Source organism: Lonchura striata, chromosome 6, assembly GCF_046129695.1.
Source record: "Lonchura striata isolate bLonStr1 chromosome 6, bLonStr1.mat, whole genome shotgun sequence".
Taxonomy (NCBI): domain Eukaryota; kingdom Metazoa; phylum Chordata; class Aves; order Passeriformes; family Estrildidae; genus Lonchura; species Lonchura striata.
The window spans coordinates 43,570,935-43,588,309 of NC_134608.1; the positions used below are offsets into that span (position 1 = coordinate 43,570,935).

Genomic DNA, 17,375 nt, shown 5'->3' on the forward strand with positions numbered 1-17,375 from the left:
AAAAATTACACTCAGTTGGGCTGGAAGGAGTTATTGGAGCAAGCACTTGGACTGCAATAATGTACAATGTGTGCAGAGCCCTGTGCAGGTACCCAAAGCTGAGGCAGCTTCCCAGGCTGGGCAGGTGACTGCTGCTGTCTCACTTGTGCAGCGTGCAGCAGAGGCAGGGAGGAAAACAGATTGCATGCAAGATACGGGCTTGTGGTCCTGGTGGTTGGGGCAGGCACATTCTGTACATGTACACAGATAAATGACAAAACTGGCTGCTGCCCACCAAAACTGCAGGAATAAGGTCTGGAGGAGCAAGGCCTCACACTCTTGGTAGGGCTCCTGAAATACAGGGATGGGCATTTAGAAAATCAACATAGGGTCTGTTTTACACAGTCATTCTCATTCGTGACTGAACTAAAAATGTTTGCTTTTCATGTAGTCATTTGTCAAGCAGATCAATCTCCCATTTGGCTGTTTTCTTACTGGGATGCCTGAAAATGCTGCATGGATCACTCTCCTGTGATCCCTGGACACCACTTGAGAAATGCTGCTGTGCAGATGTGCAAGGCAGAAAAGGCAGCTGACTCCCAGCTCAGTGAAGCACAAGAAGAGAGACCAAGCAAGGAAATGCACTCAAAATTTATTCCACTATTTCACCCAGGTTACTGGTGTTGTTTAAATGGACTGGATCATTTCAGCTTTGTTTCTGAACCAGGCTTCTCCCATTTTTGACCAGCCAGTAAACAATGGGCAGGCTTTACACCTGTCCTCTTCATGGGCAGAGGGAGGAAGTCAACATTCTTGAACAAAGGGTAAGTTTGTTTTTAAATCACTGGCTGAACAAACAAGCATCCCTACCCTGAGTTCATTTCAGATGTTGACTTGATTAATGAAAGAAAGATTAACTAGAAAATAAACCACTAAAATACTGCAGAAAAAACCCAAGAGCTGTAAATCTAGTGAATCTGAAGATCGACTGCTGGAAAACAAAACATGCACAGTTTTACAGGAAGACAAACTCCATGTACTTGCACACGAGGTTACAGATAGACAGGCAATGCTTGAACAAAGCCAGAATGGAGAATAATTTGTGGATCCAAAAAGGAAAAGGAGCCCAGCATTTGCTCTGAGGTTTGTATCACTGATGGCTCTGGTCCACAGCACATGCAGGAACATTCTTCTCTCCCTTTGGTGTGCTGTTGTCAACTGAGATCACTGAGTCTCGTGTATGGGGCTCAGCTGTCATAAACTCAGCTGCAGGAAATTGTCTCCCTAAGCCAGCTCTGGTGAGGTGCTGCTAGCAATCTGCAGCAGCAGCCCTGAGCAGGATGCTTGCTTTTTAAAAAAAGTACTTTGATTAAATAGAAATATTTGTATTTAACTCAGAGTTTAACTCCCATCATGGGGCAGAACAGTTTATTACTGTTTCTTATGAGAAAAATGGAAGTGTGGAGTCTCAATTCGTGCAAAGGAAAATGTGGTCACTGAAAATGATCTAAGTGGTCTTTTTTCAGATTTACACAGGAAAGAAAAGCCTTCTGCCCTGCCGGAAGCTAGATGATGACTAGATGATACACACCATGACTACAAGTAAATTTAGAATTAAAGCTAAAACTCAGCTGTACCAAAGCCATTTAAACAATTAATACACTTCCACATGAGACTTCCAATATGGGTGTTAAATCTGAGTCCATCCTACCACAACTGCCCAAGACAAGGCTTTCAGGTGACAGGTACAAAATTTAGAGCCTCCAGAGAAGTGTAAAATGCCTTATTGCATCCTCCTCTGCCCTGGGTTACTCTGAGAATCACAAGGACTTCAGGACAAACACAGAAGACCTAAAAGTTTCTGGACATACAGAGTCTCCACTGCCTATGAGCCTTGTGCTGATTTACCACTTCCAGTCTACGTACCCCTAATCTCAGCTGTGCCTCAGCTTCAGCAGCAGCAGAAAGCTGCTGTTGACCTAAATTCTAAGTTAAGTGGGTGTTTTAGTGAGACTTTTCCTAAATTTTCTGAAAAATGCTGCAGGCTTTTCTGATAAATGCACTTAAATTTATGACATCTTAGATTTGAACAATTCTGTTCTGTGGTAAATTTGCACATCTTGTTTTCTAGTGGGACCAGAAATTACTTCTAAGAATTTCATTTTAGTACACAGGGAAAGCTATAGTATGTATTATGTATTAGACATGGAGAATCTTCCTCTAACCCCTGAAAAAAAAAAAAAAAAAAAAAAATTTGTACAGCTGTACCTTCTATCTGGAATATTAAAACTAGCTGAAACCATGTCTGTTTCTGAGAGAAAAAAGAAATCTTTTTTGACAGTTTTTGTGGACTTATTTTGATCGAAAACTTCATAATTTTTAAAATTTTCTTTTAAAGAAAAACTAAAGACATTCACATCAGTGTTCAATGCATACTTTTTGGTGGCAGAGAATGTATATAAAGGTGGTCTCATTCCCCCACATTTTCATCCAAAACCCTTTTGCCTGTAGAGTAGGAATAAATAAATTCCTTTTAATAAAACTTTTTAAATAAAAAGTCTGAGACTCCTTGAAGGTGTCACTCAGACAAAACCTTTCTATTGATTGCTGGAACCATCCAGCCAAAATTGGAAGGGTGTGTTTAAAGCATAGGTAAAGCTTTTGCTGCCCTTACTTTACCTGCATTTTAACAATAATCAACTGTCTTGAGGTCAGGAGAGCTGCTTTGATGGTAGATTCTCTTCTACAGTTTTAACTTTTAAAAACCCCTCCACAGCAGCTCATTTGACCAATGTGAGATCTGTATCAGTCTTGCACTTTCAGAACAGGAAGATAAGCAAGAGGTGGAATTGTCCCATCCCACTGTAAGAGGAGTCAGGGAGGACTCATTTTGATAGATTTCTTGGATGAAAATAATGCCCAAAAGCAGCAAATATTCAAGAACCATTTATTGATGGAGAAAGGATATGGTTCTGACCTGAGTGGGATAGAAAAGAGACCAGAGAGAGAAAAAGGGAGATGGAGAGAGTCACTGCTTTTATCTGCCAAGGCTGCTCCCACAGTTCCATTTCTCAGGCATTTTTTCCCAGGCATCCTTGACACCTGGCATGTGTTAGGGCTTTCAGCACATGTAGTAATTTTTCACCTCACATGTAGTATATGTTAAGGCAAAAATAAAAATCAAATCAGTCCCTCTCAGAAATGTTTTTGAAATCTTGCCTTTACTAGCCTTACTCCACAGGGGTGAGAAAGAGAAGACAAAAAGTGCAGTCTCTGTGCTGCACAAAACACAGTTACTCATCTTGCTTAATTTTGCCTCTCACTGCCACAGCTGCTTGCCCCCAGCATGGGGGATGCCACATGCAGCAGGGCATAGCAACAATGAGAAATAAGCTACCAGGGGAAAATTCAAACTCAGTTTGCAAATGAGGTAGTGGATGTAGAGGATGACTTGGAGATGGGGAGGTTCACAGGAAAAGGCTCTTTTTTCCTACTCAGAGTTGTGAAACATTTGAGTGCCAGGGTGCTGGGGGTGTTGAAGGTACTTTCCCAGCTGTAGTACAGAAATTTCACTCTCCCTTTACATACTTTCCTAGAAATTGTGCTCTCCCTCTGTCTTGAATCCCCCAGATTCATGCCCAAAACACCTTTGCACAATTTTTTCCACCTTAAGGAACAGGAATTCTGTCACCCACTCCCACACAGCTGGAACCGTGCCCCAGGGAACAGCCTTTTCCTGCCACCTTTTGTCCTTTTCCCCTCCACAGAGAAGAAATAGTCAGAACCTGTGGTTACCAAAAGGGCTGGTATTTCACTAATCATAGCTCTTGCAAAAACTCAGAGGCATTAGACCCCTGAACTTTTTAATAAAGCTTAAGAAATAATTGTTGTCTAATGGCCTAATATGGCTTAAAATAAACCCATTAACTGCTGACTTACAAAATACCCTGGTGTCTTTGTATGCGGAGGCAGAACACAGTTGTCAGAGGATTTATTTCCTTCATCTACAGAAAGAATAATTAGGGCCAGCCCTAAGCAGAATGATATGTGCTAAAGAGACACTTGGCATTTGTCTCCTAAAAATATTGCAGGAAAAATGCTTCAAACTAATTAGTAGAGAGGCTGTTGTTGTTGACAAGGGGTACACAAAAAACATCCCTACCATGTGAAAAACTGCAAAAGTACAATTTTGGAACTGGTATTGTGAAAAGGGTTTCACATCCATAAAGGCAGACATGACAGCTGTAAATCCTTTCTCTGCTTTAATCAAGTATTTCTTTTCAGAACTTTAAGAAAATACAAATTAAACAATCAGCCTGCATTGCTTCATGAAAATATCACGTTCCCATAAAACATACAGAGACTCTTAAATATGCTTGCTTCTTTAGACAGTATTCCACTGCTCTGGATCACATTTATTTGAAACTTTTTAAGACAAAGGAATAACAGAAGCTGATCGCAGGCTCCTTAGCATTTTTAGGAGAGATCCTCATTCTTCTTAGGCACCAAGCAAGGATCCACCAAGACACAGTGAGATATGTCAGTCACAGCTGATTTGTCTGTCAGAACCCAGAAGGAAGGGCTGGATCTTGCTGGGTGCTGCACTCTTCAAATGTTGTTAATTCAGTGAGCCAGGAATGGTTGTCAAGATCTTACTGGGTCAATCTTAAACTGAACCGAGTTGTTGTAGCTATTGTCTGCTTCTGGGGTAAAGCTGAGCTCATCACTAACTCCCAGAGCATCCGTGGAGCCCGGGGGAGGCCAGCAGAGCACACAAGGTCACACAGCATTCACCTCAGCCTGGCTTGGATTTTGCAAGCAGAAAAAATGATCACAGCACTCAACATGACTATCCACTAACTAACTTCTCTCCCACTAACAGCTGGACATACATTTCATCCTCAATGTGGAATCAGGTTTATTTTGGAAGCTTATTTTAAAGTCCAATGTGTTTTTAGCAATACTATTTCTAGTTACAATTTAGAGATGGCATTTTCTTTAATTCTGATTAATCTGTTAAATAAATATGCAAATATATCAAGTGCTCTATATAAAAATACATACACACAACAAACAAACCCTCATAATAAAAGCAAGATGAATAAAAATATGTACTGTATTATACATATGAAATGGCCATCTAGTTTTGAAACTATAATGAAACAATTACACATAAGTCACAGGACATAACCTAGAAAGAATCAGCATATATAAAATAATGGCATTGCTTCTTGAGCATCTCTCATTTAAAAATATACAAAGAACTCAGCCAGTGTTGCCTGTGCTTTTATAGCTACTGATTATAAGATAAATTATGAAGAAGTTTGCCAACTTCTTCATTCAGCATCTGAACAGGAAGATGAATGATGTGACACCGATTTTTTGGTTTTTTAAAAGAGAAGTTCAGCCTCCAAGACAGTGAAACATGTCCTTCTCACTAAGACCTATATTCAGTTAGGATTTAAAGATTTTTAATTCTTACTCTGGATCTCCATACTTAGTGGAATGAGTACGTAACAGCAGTTTAAACACAGCCTTCAGCAGATAATTTTGATTTCTAATGACAAATAGAAAGGTGTGCTTAAAAACATTGAACAAAAACAAATCTGTTCACAGATGAAATATCTGACCTGCATAAAGTCAGAAAACATCCTATGTGTATTTTAAAACATCACCTTGTCTTGAGACTTTTTGCCCAGGTGCAAATTGCCCTGAGGAGATCTGCCAGCAGATACCAGGGCACTTGAGCATTTCCATGAAGCACATGGGAAACTGCTGGAGGGCTGTGACTCAAAAATATAATCAACAGTCTTGTGCTTTATGTTCCAGTAAAGATCAGTGCTAGCTAAAGTCAGTATTTAGCCAGCTGAATGTTCATCCTCCAAACTGCTTCAGCTGGAGAACACAATATTACAAACTTTAGCCGAAGAGTTTCAGAGACAGGGGCTATGGTCAGTGAGCAGAACTCCTGAACAGCCCTGCTACAGACCATCCACATCCCATGGCTGATTTTTCCCTTCATTTCCTGGGGGCAATCCAATTAGAAGTTACAATTCTCCCTCCATTCCAATAAGCTTTCTTAAAAATGGCACAGATCACTGGTAGCAAATAATTTTTTTCTTGACAATTCATATCAATATAATGCACAGCATCATAGCTTAATACAAATACTTTACATAACAGACACAAAAGGATGTAACAAAAGCATGTAACAATGCAGCTCAGCTATTCTACTATATTACATGGCTGGGAAGAGTTTCCTTTCATTTGCTTTTATCTTTTCTGTAGAAATTGAACTTCTGGTACCAAAATGCAAGCAATATTTCTTTTTTTGTGTTTTTAAAAAGCTGATGGAAAAATGTAGATGAAGTAGAATTCAGAGGAAATGAGGGAAATCGTAGAAAAGCAACTTTTATAATATCAGCAATCTTGTATAATGTAATAATTATAGGGGAAAAAAATTTAATAGGCTCAGCATCTCCTTAATAAAATGGAGCAGAATATAGAGACCCATTTTCAGGAGTAAAATACTGTCTGCTTCCCTAGTGATCTCAATTGCTTGATTTGTGCATATGTGATAGAGCTGGGGTCATTTTTTTTAATTCATTATCTTAACTAACAGGCTCATTAAAAACATGCACAAACATGGACCAATGAATGAGGGAGAAGAGCAACGAACACTTCAGAAATGGAAGGATAATTGTACAGGTTGCTAGGATAATAAAGAATAGAAGTTTATTATGTTTCAGCTCATGTTTTCATGCCTTTATTACCCCTCCAGAGAAGACTTGTCCACAGATATGGACTATGTCCATAGATATTTAAAAACAAAGATAAATAAACTTTGTCCTTCTGGGTTTCTCTTGTTGCAGACCAAGCCACACATAATTATAAAATGTCACTTTTTGTTTATCCAGGCAGATTCTCAATGTACCCACTGCTATTCCTGGCTGGAAGGCATTTCTGAAGGATTCTGCTGTTGCAGACATTGTAGAAGATGCCTTTTGGGTTGAAATTTGATTTTTTTACTCTTGACATTTTTCCTCACTTACTTCTGTGCCATGGCATGCTTAATACTTTAAATATCTGTAAGATGGAATGACTGGATACTTCGTTAGCTCCACACAGTGAAGACCTTCCATCTGGGGAATAATGATGTAAACTTGTATGCCTCCTAACATCCAGGACACAGTGAGAGTCCTCTGTGAAGGGACTGGGAACTGAAAGCATTATGCAACTCTTGGGGGTGTATTTCAGAAAGCACATGTCAATTTTTAAACTCAGGCATCATTGCAAAGTGATTAAAAAGAAACAGAACTTATGCTTATGTTCAAAAGACATCAGTAGCACAGTGCATCTGTGAATTCCTGTTCAAGTTCCACGTGATTTTGGTTTCCCCAGCCCTGATCTGCTTGGCAGTGTGGTACCATTACACTCCAGTCTTCATCTCCAACTCGTGATGATTTTGTGTTTCATTAACAGTCAGGAATTCATCACATGCTTGTGTTCGGTCATTTGACTGTTCTTTATGAACCAAGTGCACCATTTCTTGTGATTTGCTGATATCTCCATTTAATTCACTTGTCTTCCTGTCCTCCACTGCCCCTTTGCCATTGTTAATCACTAGCTTTTTCTTCTGCCCACATCTAGAAAGAAAAAAAATTAAATATTACAAATAGAGTCTAACAAAAATAATAAAAAACTGAAGGTCAATATTCAGGAAAAGGTGATTGAAAATTAAACTTGTGTCTGCCAGTGCAGACTTACACCATACAAAGCATAAAGCTTCTCCATACTGCATATTTTATTTTTGAAAGCATCCATCATTATATGCATAAAATTTATCAGGAGCTCACTTATGTAATTTGTATTTACTGTTAGTACATGTAGCAATAACATTCATTACTGAAGGCTAGAAATTTTTTTTTCTATCATTTGAATTTATCAACATTTATGAACTTTGTAAATAGCCCTACTATGAGGACACCTTCAAAATCCAGGCTTGGGACCACAGCTTTGAAAATGCACAAATTCTTAAACAAGCAGGAAATCTGGATCAAGCTCTCATCTCGTTCAACAGGACAACTGTTTTTTCTTTTGTATTAGCATGTCAAGCTTAGAAGCCAGCCAACAGTAAGGAAATACAGAGAGCTAGTCTTGCTGCTGTTTGCAGCAGAGCTCCTTGTGATGTTCAGGTAGGAAATAGGTGCTGTGTTTTTAAAGTTACACTCACTGTAGAGCTGTCCAATAAACCTTATATGTAGCTCTGAATTAAAACACGCACACACACAATCTTTTAAAGAGTCACCAGTCCAAAGCTGATGCACTGGTTATCATGGGCTGGGTATCCTTCAGCATAGCACAAAAGCACCACTTGCACAGCTGTCAGATTTACTGTTTAGATGACTCTCTGGCTACACAGTGCTGGGCAACCTGCTTGTCCTCAAACAGCCTTGTGTAAATTGAATATGCAGAGCCCAGCATGCCTAAGAAGGACAATATGTCTGTGAAGTTGGACTTTTAAGTGCTTTCTTCTTAAATGAAGCATATTTTTCCCCGAAGGACTAATCTGGCTGTTCAATTTTAATATTATGCTTCTGAAATACCGTTTTTTTCATGTCTACTGACTCACAGATGAGGGTGATTTTATCTGAAGTAGCTTGGTTCACTCTGCTAATGCTACACACACCCTTGGGAATGATTTCCTGCTCTGCAGCCATAAAATGCCAAAAGACGCCAGTGAGGAGCTGTGGAGCTCCACAGCCTCTTAAAGAGCAGCTCAGAGTGCTCCGCAACCAACAGACTAGGAAAAAATGTGCTCACTGCTTCCTGCACAAAAATCTCCACATATTATATGGTCATTCTGAAAAATATGGAGTTAAAATCCAACATTCAAGTAGCAAATAGTTACTCTGTTAAAAAGCTCAATCTTAACATTCAAGCAGCAAAAGGCTGTTGAAGACAATTGGGAAGCAACCTCAGAACAGGCCCCAGAGAAAAGAAAGAGGTAAAAATATTATAGCCCATCCTTCAGGCAAGGGTTTTTCCAATTTCCCAGCTAACTTTGCACAGATCACTGCATTTCCTTCCATCCTTGGCTTCCTCATCTGTAAAATGGAGCATGTAAAGCTACTGAGAGCTCTGAGAGCAATGTTAGCATATATGCTTGTGGCTGCCAGCTGTGATATTGGCAGCTGCTCAGAAGAAAGCGAGTAACAGGTTGTGATGGTCTGAGATAGCCCTTCACACTGCACACAAACACTTTAATGGTGGAGGATTATTCCTGGCTCATCCTGTGGTTGTTACTGTCTATATTCATCTTACAACTTCCGCTCTCTGTGAACATGGTTTTCCCATTAATAACTAATAGAGAGTGTAATTAATTTCCTGTGATCTACACAGAGTTAGTTTCCATTTGAAAGATTAAACAGTTCATATAGGGGCTGACTTCATGTGAGTGTTTCCAGGTGACTGTGAAGGCACCTGTGCAGGACATGGTGACCTGGGTCACCACACTACAAGCCACAGAACTTTGCAGAGGATGCTCTTTCCTGTGGTTTGCTACTCTGCTCTTTGAGAAAGCTTTGGAGACTCTCAAGGAAGGAAAAAGTAAGGCAGTGTGTTTTGGAAATGTAAAGGGGTGGCCTTACCTTCTGCGACTGTTAACAGCAATGCACACTGCAAGGATCAATGCAAGCACCACCAGAGCAGCAACGATGATCAGCCAGTCTGCAGGGACAGGTGAGGGAGGGGAAGAGAGCGTGTGAATGTAGCTAATGAGGGTTTGCCATTTCACAGAACTGCAGAAACACCATCTCTTCTACTTCCTTTCAGCTGTCACACTCTTTTCCTAGCTCCCGTGAATGTTTGTCTGGTGTATGAAGTCTTTCCATGCAAATCAAAGACATTTTCATCACTCAGCCATACACAGGCCAGCTCAGATTAAATACTCCATCACTGTTGTCACCTGCAAGCACTTTGGTGGGCATAAGTGAAGAGGAGCTGTTTCACTGATTTACCCCAATGGCAAAAGAAAAGGCTTAGCATGACACACCTACAATCTCAGGCACAGAAGCAAGATGAGTTTTAGCACATTTTTAATAAAGAAGGTTTCACAACCTTCCCAGTAGCTTCCTCTCTACTACCATTACAGCTCTGCTGCCATTACAGATGGGGGTCCTCTCTCAAGAGCTATGTCCTGTATTTTCTTTGTTTGAAACAACTGTTCCTTGTTTAACAAGACTCATACATTTAATTTGCAACAAATTATCTCTTCTAATTAGTTAATTACTAGTACTCCATGGTGAAAAACTGATAAGCATTATTTTCGTAGCATGCTCTTCTTATATCTCCCTTCAGTTTTCCCTGCAAATGATGAGTTCTTCAAAAGGTGCTCCAAAGGTTACCTTCCCAAAATTTTATGTGTACTCTTCTCCATTTTTTTTCCCATGTGACTAATGCAATGCCTTGAACTGAACACAGAGTTTCAGCTCTGGACTTGCTTGGCCTAAGTACAGTGGAATAATTACTTTCTCTGTTTTAAAAATGATTTTATCACTAATAAGTTCCAGAATATATTTGCATTCTTTTGCAGCTGTATCATGGTGCTGGCTTCTTTTTATCCTGTTTTAGTTCTGCACGCTCTCTTCTGGAGAGCTTGTCTCAGATGTGATTTTCTCTGAACATTCTCATGGATATGATACTATGCATATAACTTTACTGAGTTTTGCCTGATTTCATTTCAATTTATAAAAGTTAATTGAATCTTAATCCTATTCCCCAAATGCATGATTTCTCTCATCTTAATATTGATGAAAAATTATTAGTCAAACATGCTCTGTCTTTCAGACTACTTGTCAAATGCTTAATATTTTCTGATTCAGAACAAAGGCTGAACAACTGCATTAGACCTTCATTTTCATCTCTTACTTCAGTTCATATGAAGACAATTCTGTCCTTGGATTTTTAAAACATTTGACCCACCTGGTACACGGGCCGACCTTGGTTGTGAATCTATTTTTGTTGTGGCAGTCTCTCCAGAGGATGTAGTGGATTCATAATGTCCCTTGTGTGGTCCTTGGGTAGAGCCTAAAGAATAAAAACATCCCATCCATTAGGCCAAATCTGCTTGATGGATATTTAACAGCAACGTATGAAGACTGCAACTTAAACAATGTAAAAATCAAACTCTGGAAAGTCCATGCTGAAGCAGTTAATGAGTGTTTATACTGAAAACTATCACATAGACTATAAGCATGACACTCATCTGAACTACAGCTAATTTATTATTTTGAGAAGAAAAATTAATGGCTTTCCTCTCTTGTCTCGTGTGTTTCAATTCTATTATGACGCAGGATAAAACTGAACACCTAAAACTATAATGATGTCATAAAATTGAACAATAGTTCTCTGAATGATTGTGACTTTGGGAGCTACAGAGTGAGACTCTAAAAATTAAAAATATTTTTTTCCTAATAGAAAAAATTGTTCTCTGCAAACTTAGATCTGGATACTCTTGCCCTTTTTAAGAAGTCGGGTAATTTGATTCCAAGATGGTATTAAATCTTAAATAAGTCTCTTATATTTTCTAAGCTGGTCATACTGCTTAAACGTTTAGGCAATTATATTCCTGGCACATGCTATTGCCATAAGGGTATCCCAAGTCTAAAATTATCAGCAGACTATAGATACAGTAATTTCATTTGGGAATACTGCTTCATCATCACTGCAAAAAAAAAATATTATAGATCTCCACCTCTCTGAATTATTCCAGACTCTAAGGAACTAAACTCTAATCAGCTGTAAAGTTATTTTTCTTTGACACACAACTAATTTCTGTCCAGTATTTCTGATCTCATTTCCTAGTAACAGCTGGCAAATGCAAAACAGACAAGCATGTTTTATTCCCTCTGTGAAGAATATCCAGCAAGCAGTTCATGAGTTTTCCAGATGTTTTTATTATTTTTATTAACAAGAAACTTATTGACTGGCTTGTTGTTTGGTGCTATCTCACAACAAAGGATAGAACACAAATTCAACAATGAAGAGTCTTGATCTAGCAGCAAAGAAAGCTGACCAAGAGGGACCTACTAACTTGTCTACACTACATCTCAGCAGATTTTTTTTTTTCAGTGCTTTGTATCATCTCTGAAAAATGCCAATCTTTTTCACCACAAAACCCCTTAGGAAGGCATTCAGACATTTATTAAAATTTGTGTGCTCCAAAACCTGCTACGTTTGCTGCTCCCCTGAGCACTGAGAAGAAGCAGCAAGGGTCAGCCACGTTCCCTGCTGTTCTGGCTCTGGGGAGCTGCTTGCAAGTGGCAGGGAGGAAACCTCAAAAGATCTCAAGATTTCATTTTTTTTTTTATGGGAAATTATTTTTTGTTTTCAGTGGACTGATTTTTTATTCTGTGGATGCTTGACACTTAGAGTGATGTCTGACCACAACTTAAACATTGCTGTACAAAAAAAGCAAGTGAAAAAAAAAAAGTGTTACAGTACATCAAACCATTCATTTGATCAGAGAAGGCCTTTACCAATACATTCCTGAATCTCTTCCATTCCATTTCACCTATACTGGGCAACATTACAAATGAATGAACCCTTCAATATACTTTTTAATAACAATGGTAGTGCCTTAGTAATTCCTGTTTACTGTGTTCTTAAAACGCACAAAGAGAAGGTAAATGACAAAAGGAAGAGTTCAGAGAAAATGGCCTTCTGAGCCTTTTGCCAGGGTACTGAAAATGTTCCCACTGAGAAAAATATTCCCACTGAAAAAGACTCAAACCAGTTCTTACAGGTTTTATGTGCATAAAACAGAAAGGTAGCAAACATTTTTTCACAGTCTGTAATGTCTGCATATAAAATTAAAAAGGCAGCTTAAATGAATTAAGAGAATAGGGCCTGTGAAATGAAAGAAAATAGTTTTATTAGGAAGACATTATTTAAAACAGATTTATCTTTCCAATAAAATTCTGACAAATACGTACTTTGCATTTATAGTGCTGTGCCTATGTCAAAATACTATAACCAGGCAATTTTGTTAGAGCTGAATTTACTGGTTTGTACAAAATTCTTGAAAAAAAATTAGCCCAAGTTCTACTGCACAATATATTAATCAATACTAATGAATTATTAAAATAATCACCTTTCAAGTGTTTTTTGTATAATGCTGTAAAAAATATAGGTATGTAATCTTGTTTATAGGTAATGAATGTCCACAGGGCATTGGTGAAATTCTACTCTGGAATGGTTCCACTAACTTCCAAGAAAGTGCATGAAAACAGTCTTTGGATTAGCTGAATTGGGACAAAACCTTTTACTGTTAGCATGGTCATTCATATGGAAGCTACATTTGGGAATAAGGAAAAATCCCTTAATTTCCCATATTATTGGTATGTGACCACACATTAAAAATATCAAAGGCATGTAGTATCATAAGCAAACACTGGTAACTGCACTAACTTCATCAGAAGAATAACCCTTTGAAAAACAAGGCTGTTCACAAATGAAAAGTCAGTTACAGCCCAGTAACAGCTACAATTAATCACTGGAAAGATGCCAACAGCACATATAGCTAGGGAAAAAATGGTGTTACAGAGAATTACCTTTCTTTTGTACATATTCAACTAATTTAGAAGGTTGCAAATGGGGGGAAAGTGACAGATAGTTAAGGGTTACATAGCTGTCATTCATGCCCAGGAAAAAAAGAAAGACAAAATGCTCTCACAAATGTATGGGCATGAGCAGAAAGCTTGCACTTCTTCATTTCAACAGTTGTGTTACCACATGCTGATATCAGCATATAAGAAAAGCTTATTTGCGAAATACTATTTTCAGCCTTTAGCTAATGCTTTTACTAGAAAGACATACCATTAATGACATCTTATCAGCAGGTTAAAACTAGTAACAAAACCCAAAAAGGAAATCATAATATGACAACAATTTACAATTATGCTTAGTACACATTTTTAGAAAATAGCCATTGTCCACAATAACTTACTGACGGATAAATGAAAATTGTTATAATACATTGTTCTTACTGGTAGTAAGCGGAGTCTGCAAGGGAATAAAACGGTCCTCAATGTCTGAAAAAACTCCAGGCATCCCATGGACATGGAAACCATCTGTGGTGTTTGCTGGTTCCCCGTCCCTTCCAGGTGCAGTGCCAGGTGTCAGTGGCTCCTTGGTTGCTTTCTCTAGGTCAGCATCATCCACAGATTCTACAACTGCCATGATGGTGGCATGATCAGGGAGCACTCACAAAAACCACCACCAATATAATTTCCTGGGCTACAGCAAGCCAGAAAGCACCTTCACCTTCCTCATGCAAAGTACAGAAGGAAGAGAGAAGACATGAAGGCCTCTCCTTCTTCTTCCACACTGTCACTGGCTTCTGAGAGACCCTTAAGCTCCACATCTATGCTCAGCATGTAGGAGCAAGATGCTGGCAACATATACAGAGCCCAGTGACAGATGGAAAGGGGAGACCTTTAGAAGAGACTTTAGCAGCAACAACCTGACCCTGGAACTCAGGAGTGAGTGGCCTCAGCTCTGTCAGTCTTTCCTGGCAGTACACAGGGGAAGAGAAGTAAGAAACTGATGGCAGAATTTAAGGGAAGTCATTCTTCTATGAATGCACTGCCCTCACCACTGGGACACCACTGCCCAGTGATGGTGCTGCTGCTGAGTTGCAGGACCAAGTCAGCTGATTAACCTGCCAAAGCACCTCCACCACACCAGTCAAGGTGCCAAAGCATATCCAGCCTGATCACACTGATGCGCAAGAAAGAAAGATGAGGCTGGGGATTCAGAATCACCAAAGTGCATGTCTTGCAGAACATTTGGGAGATCACCCAAAAACACGCTTCAGCAAAGGTTAGAAACCGCCAAGTGCACCGGCAAGGAGCCTCTTATGCCTCGTTCACAGATCCTATGACAGATTTTTCACTGAAAGTCCACACTAAGAATGAAGATTCCCCAGGATGAGAAAGATAGTGCAAGGAGTCATCTTCAGCAGAAATAATGTCTCATTTCACACCAGACATGAGAAATGAGTATGATCCATTATTCTTACTGGTACCCATCAGAAGAGTCATTACCAGTTTTGGTCACACTGGCTGTGGTCCTGTGGAGCACTTCATCTCTGGGCATATCCGTGGGATTTGTGATGCCTTCAGTGCCCTGTCCTCGTTCATCATCTGAAGGCAGAGGTGTCTGAGTTGTGTCTTCGTGGTGGGCACCCTCAGGAGAGGAAGCAGCTGTTACCACAAGGTGAGGTGCCCACGCTCCCTGGGTTATATCTTCTGGTGCCAGAATGTCAGTGGAGGCTGTGACTGTTGTGGTGATGGCCAAGTTAACTTCAAAAACATTTTAAAAATGCACCTTACATATTACTCCCTCTTTATTTTTAGTATACTCTACCTTTTTAATTTATTTGCTTATATGGACTATGCAGTAAGAAAAACAAAACAAACAAAACAAAGCCACAAGCAAAGAATATCCTTTGCAAATGACACACTCTTGTCTCTTCCTTCACTAATATTCAAAATGCAGCCTAAAATGTTGGTTTTGAAAATACCTAGTGAATACTGCTTAGAAGTGAGAAAACAGCAATATTATTTTCAGGATGAGTATAAGAATTCCTGTTGTTACACAGGAATCAGATTGGAATGACAATTAATAACATTTGAACAAATTGCAAAATCATACTTGAGTTTTCATGTTTGCAACTGACCTTTCAAACCTCATAAAGCTTGAAAACAGTGAACTGGGAAACTTTACAGAATCTCACTCATATTTAGAAAATATGAGCAGATGAAAGAGAACACAAGCTTTTTAATCTACAGACTGTATTTATAATCCACACAATTTTTAGCTTTCATAGCTCTCTGTCAAATCCTAAATGTTGAGGATTAAATAATCCATATAAAAACAGATTTTGAGGAAGAAAAGCAAAAGGATAACAGCAAATTTTTCCTTAGAATGTCTTTTCTAGAAAGTGCAGGAAGAAAAGATGCAAGAAGTTCCAAACAACTGCAGTGTGATAAAAAATACCTTATTGTATTGAATAAAAAAATCCAAGTATTTTGAATGAAGACAATTTTAAATTGATAACATGCAGAGTTTGAGAATTTAAGTGAGAACCTTGCAGAACTACATTAACAAACTCCAATAAATTATTTCAAATTTTACAGTATTAAGAGAATATATTGAAATATTAAGACCAGAAATGACCAGACATGAAAAACAAACATTTACACTACCAACTACCTCCAAAAGCAACTGTTTTCTCAGTTAAAAATACACCTGAGCCAAGTCAGGGGACATAAGAAACAGGGCACACAGGAAAAAAAATATCCTTAAAGAGACAGGAATTCTTGTTGGGATATCCACATGCAACAAAATTATAAAAGCATTTGCACTGCAATTTCACAACAAGAATGCACACTTTGAAGATGAGAAAGACAGGGAAAGAAGTCAGTTTCAGAAGAAATAATGTCTCATTTCACACCAGACATGAGAAATGAGTACAATCCATTATTTTTACTGGAACCCATCGGAGGAGGGTCATTACCATCTTTGATCATAGTGGCTGTGGTCCTGTGGAGATCTTCATCCCCAGGGGCATCCGTGAGATTTATGATGCCTTCAGTGCTCATTTCTGGTTCATAATCCCAAGGCCGAGGTGGTTGAGTTGGCTCTTTGTGGTGGGTCTCATCAGGAGAGGCAACAGCTGCTATCATGGTTTAATAACAGATGATTTAAACACAGATTATATATAATAGCTGTGCATTCCATGTGTGTGCTGCTGTGGCCTTCCCATTACCATCCCAAGCCTTCTGCTCCCCTTAAAGCACTGCTACCCTTTCCACTCCACAAAAAGGGCAGAGAAGTGAGACCTTGTGTGCATCGTCACTGCGCTCTCACAGTTCTGCTCAGACATACCCATTTGCTGTCCTCGCCCGCTTTTGTGCTTAATCAAAAAGACTCCCGAGGGCAGTGGGCCCAGGGAAATACAGAGGCAGCAGTCAGAAGGATCTCCTGACTGCATCCCAGGCTACCTACAGAGTCTCAGCTTCCTCAGCACTGTCACTTGCTGTTACAGTGTGTTTCACCTTACAGGCATCAGTTCTGAAATACCGACAGTCAAGAAGACATGAAGGCCTCTGCTTCTTCCTCCACACTGTCACTGGCTTCTGAGAGACCCTTAAGCTCCACATTTAAGCTCAGCATCTTGGAGCAAGGTGTTTAGCAATACACAGATTCCAGTGGCAGATGGAGAGGGGAGATCTCCAGAAGAAGAGATCACACCATGTTTTTAGAATATTATTTTAATGTTATAAATACTATGTTATATGAAAATGCATCATGATGCTGTGTCATGCTAG

The 17,375-nt window shown here is 39.2% G+C and overlaps 1 protein-coding gene across 2 annotated transcripts in view; it reads right to left on the reverse strand.

Annotated features, from left to right (window-relative positions):
- Positions 1-4,228: 4,228 nt before the first annotated feature.
- The window catches only part of CD44 (CD44 molecule (IN blood group)), a 52,243-nt gene continuing 39,096 nt past the window's right edge, over positions 4,229-17,375 (reverse strand). The window contains exons 10-15 of one of the 2 annotated variants that reach the window (XM_077784235.1): positions 16,562-16,720; positions 15,087-15,320; positions 14,028-14,213; positions 10,963-11,067; positions 9,630-9,708; positions 4,229-7,625 (exon numbers count right to left, since the gene is read on the reverse strand). In XM_077784235.1, the coding sequence (XP_077640361.1) occupies positions 7,409-7,625; positions 9,630-9,708; positions 10,963-11,067; positions 14,028-14,213; positions 15,087-15,320; positions 16,562-16,720 (980 nt within the window). In that variant the 3' untranslated portion in view covers positions 4,229-7,408. The remainder of the gene's footprint in view (positions 7,626-9,629; positions 9,709-10,962; positions 11,068-14,027; positions 14,214-15,086; positions 15,321-16,561; positions 16,721-17,375) is intronic. The other variant, XM_021555159.3, reaches the window with a different exon arrangement.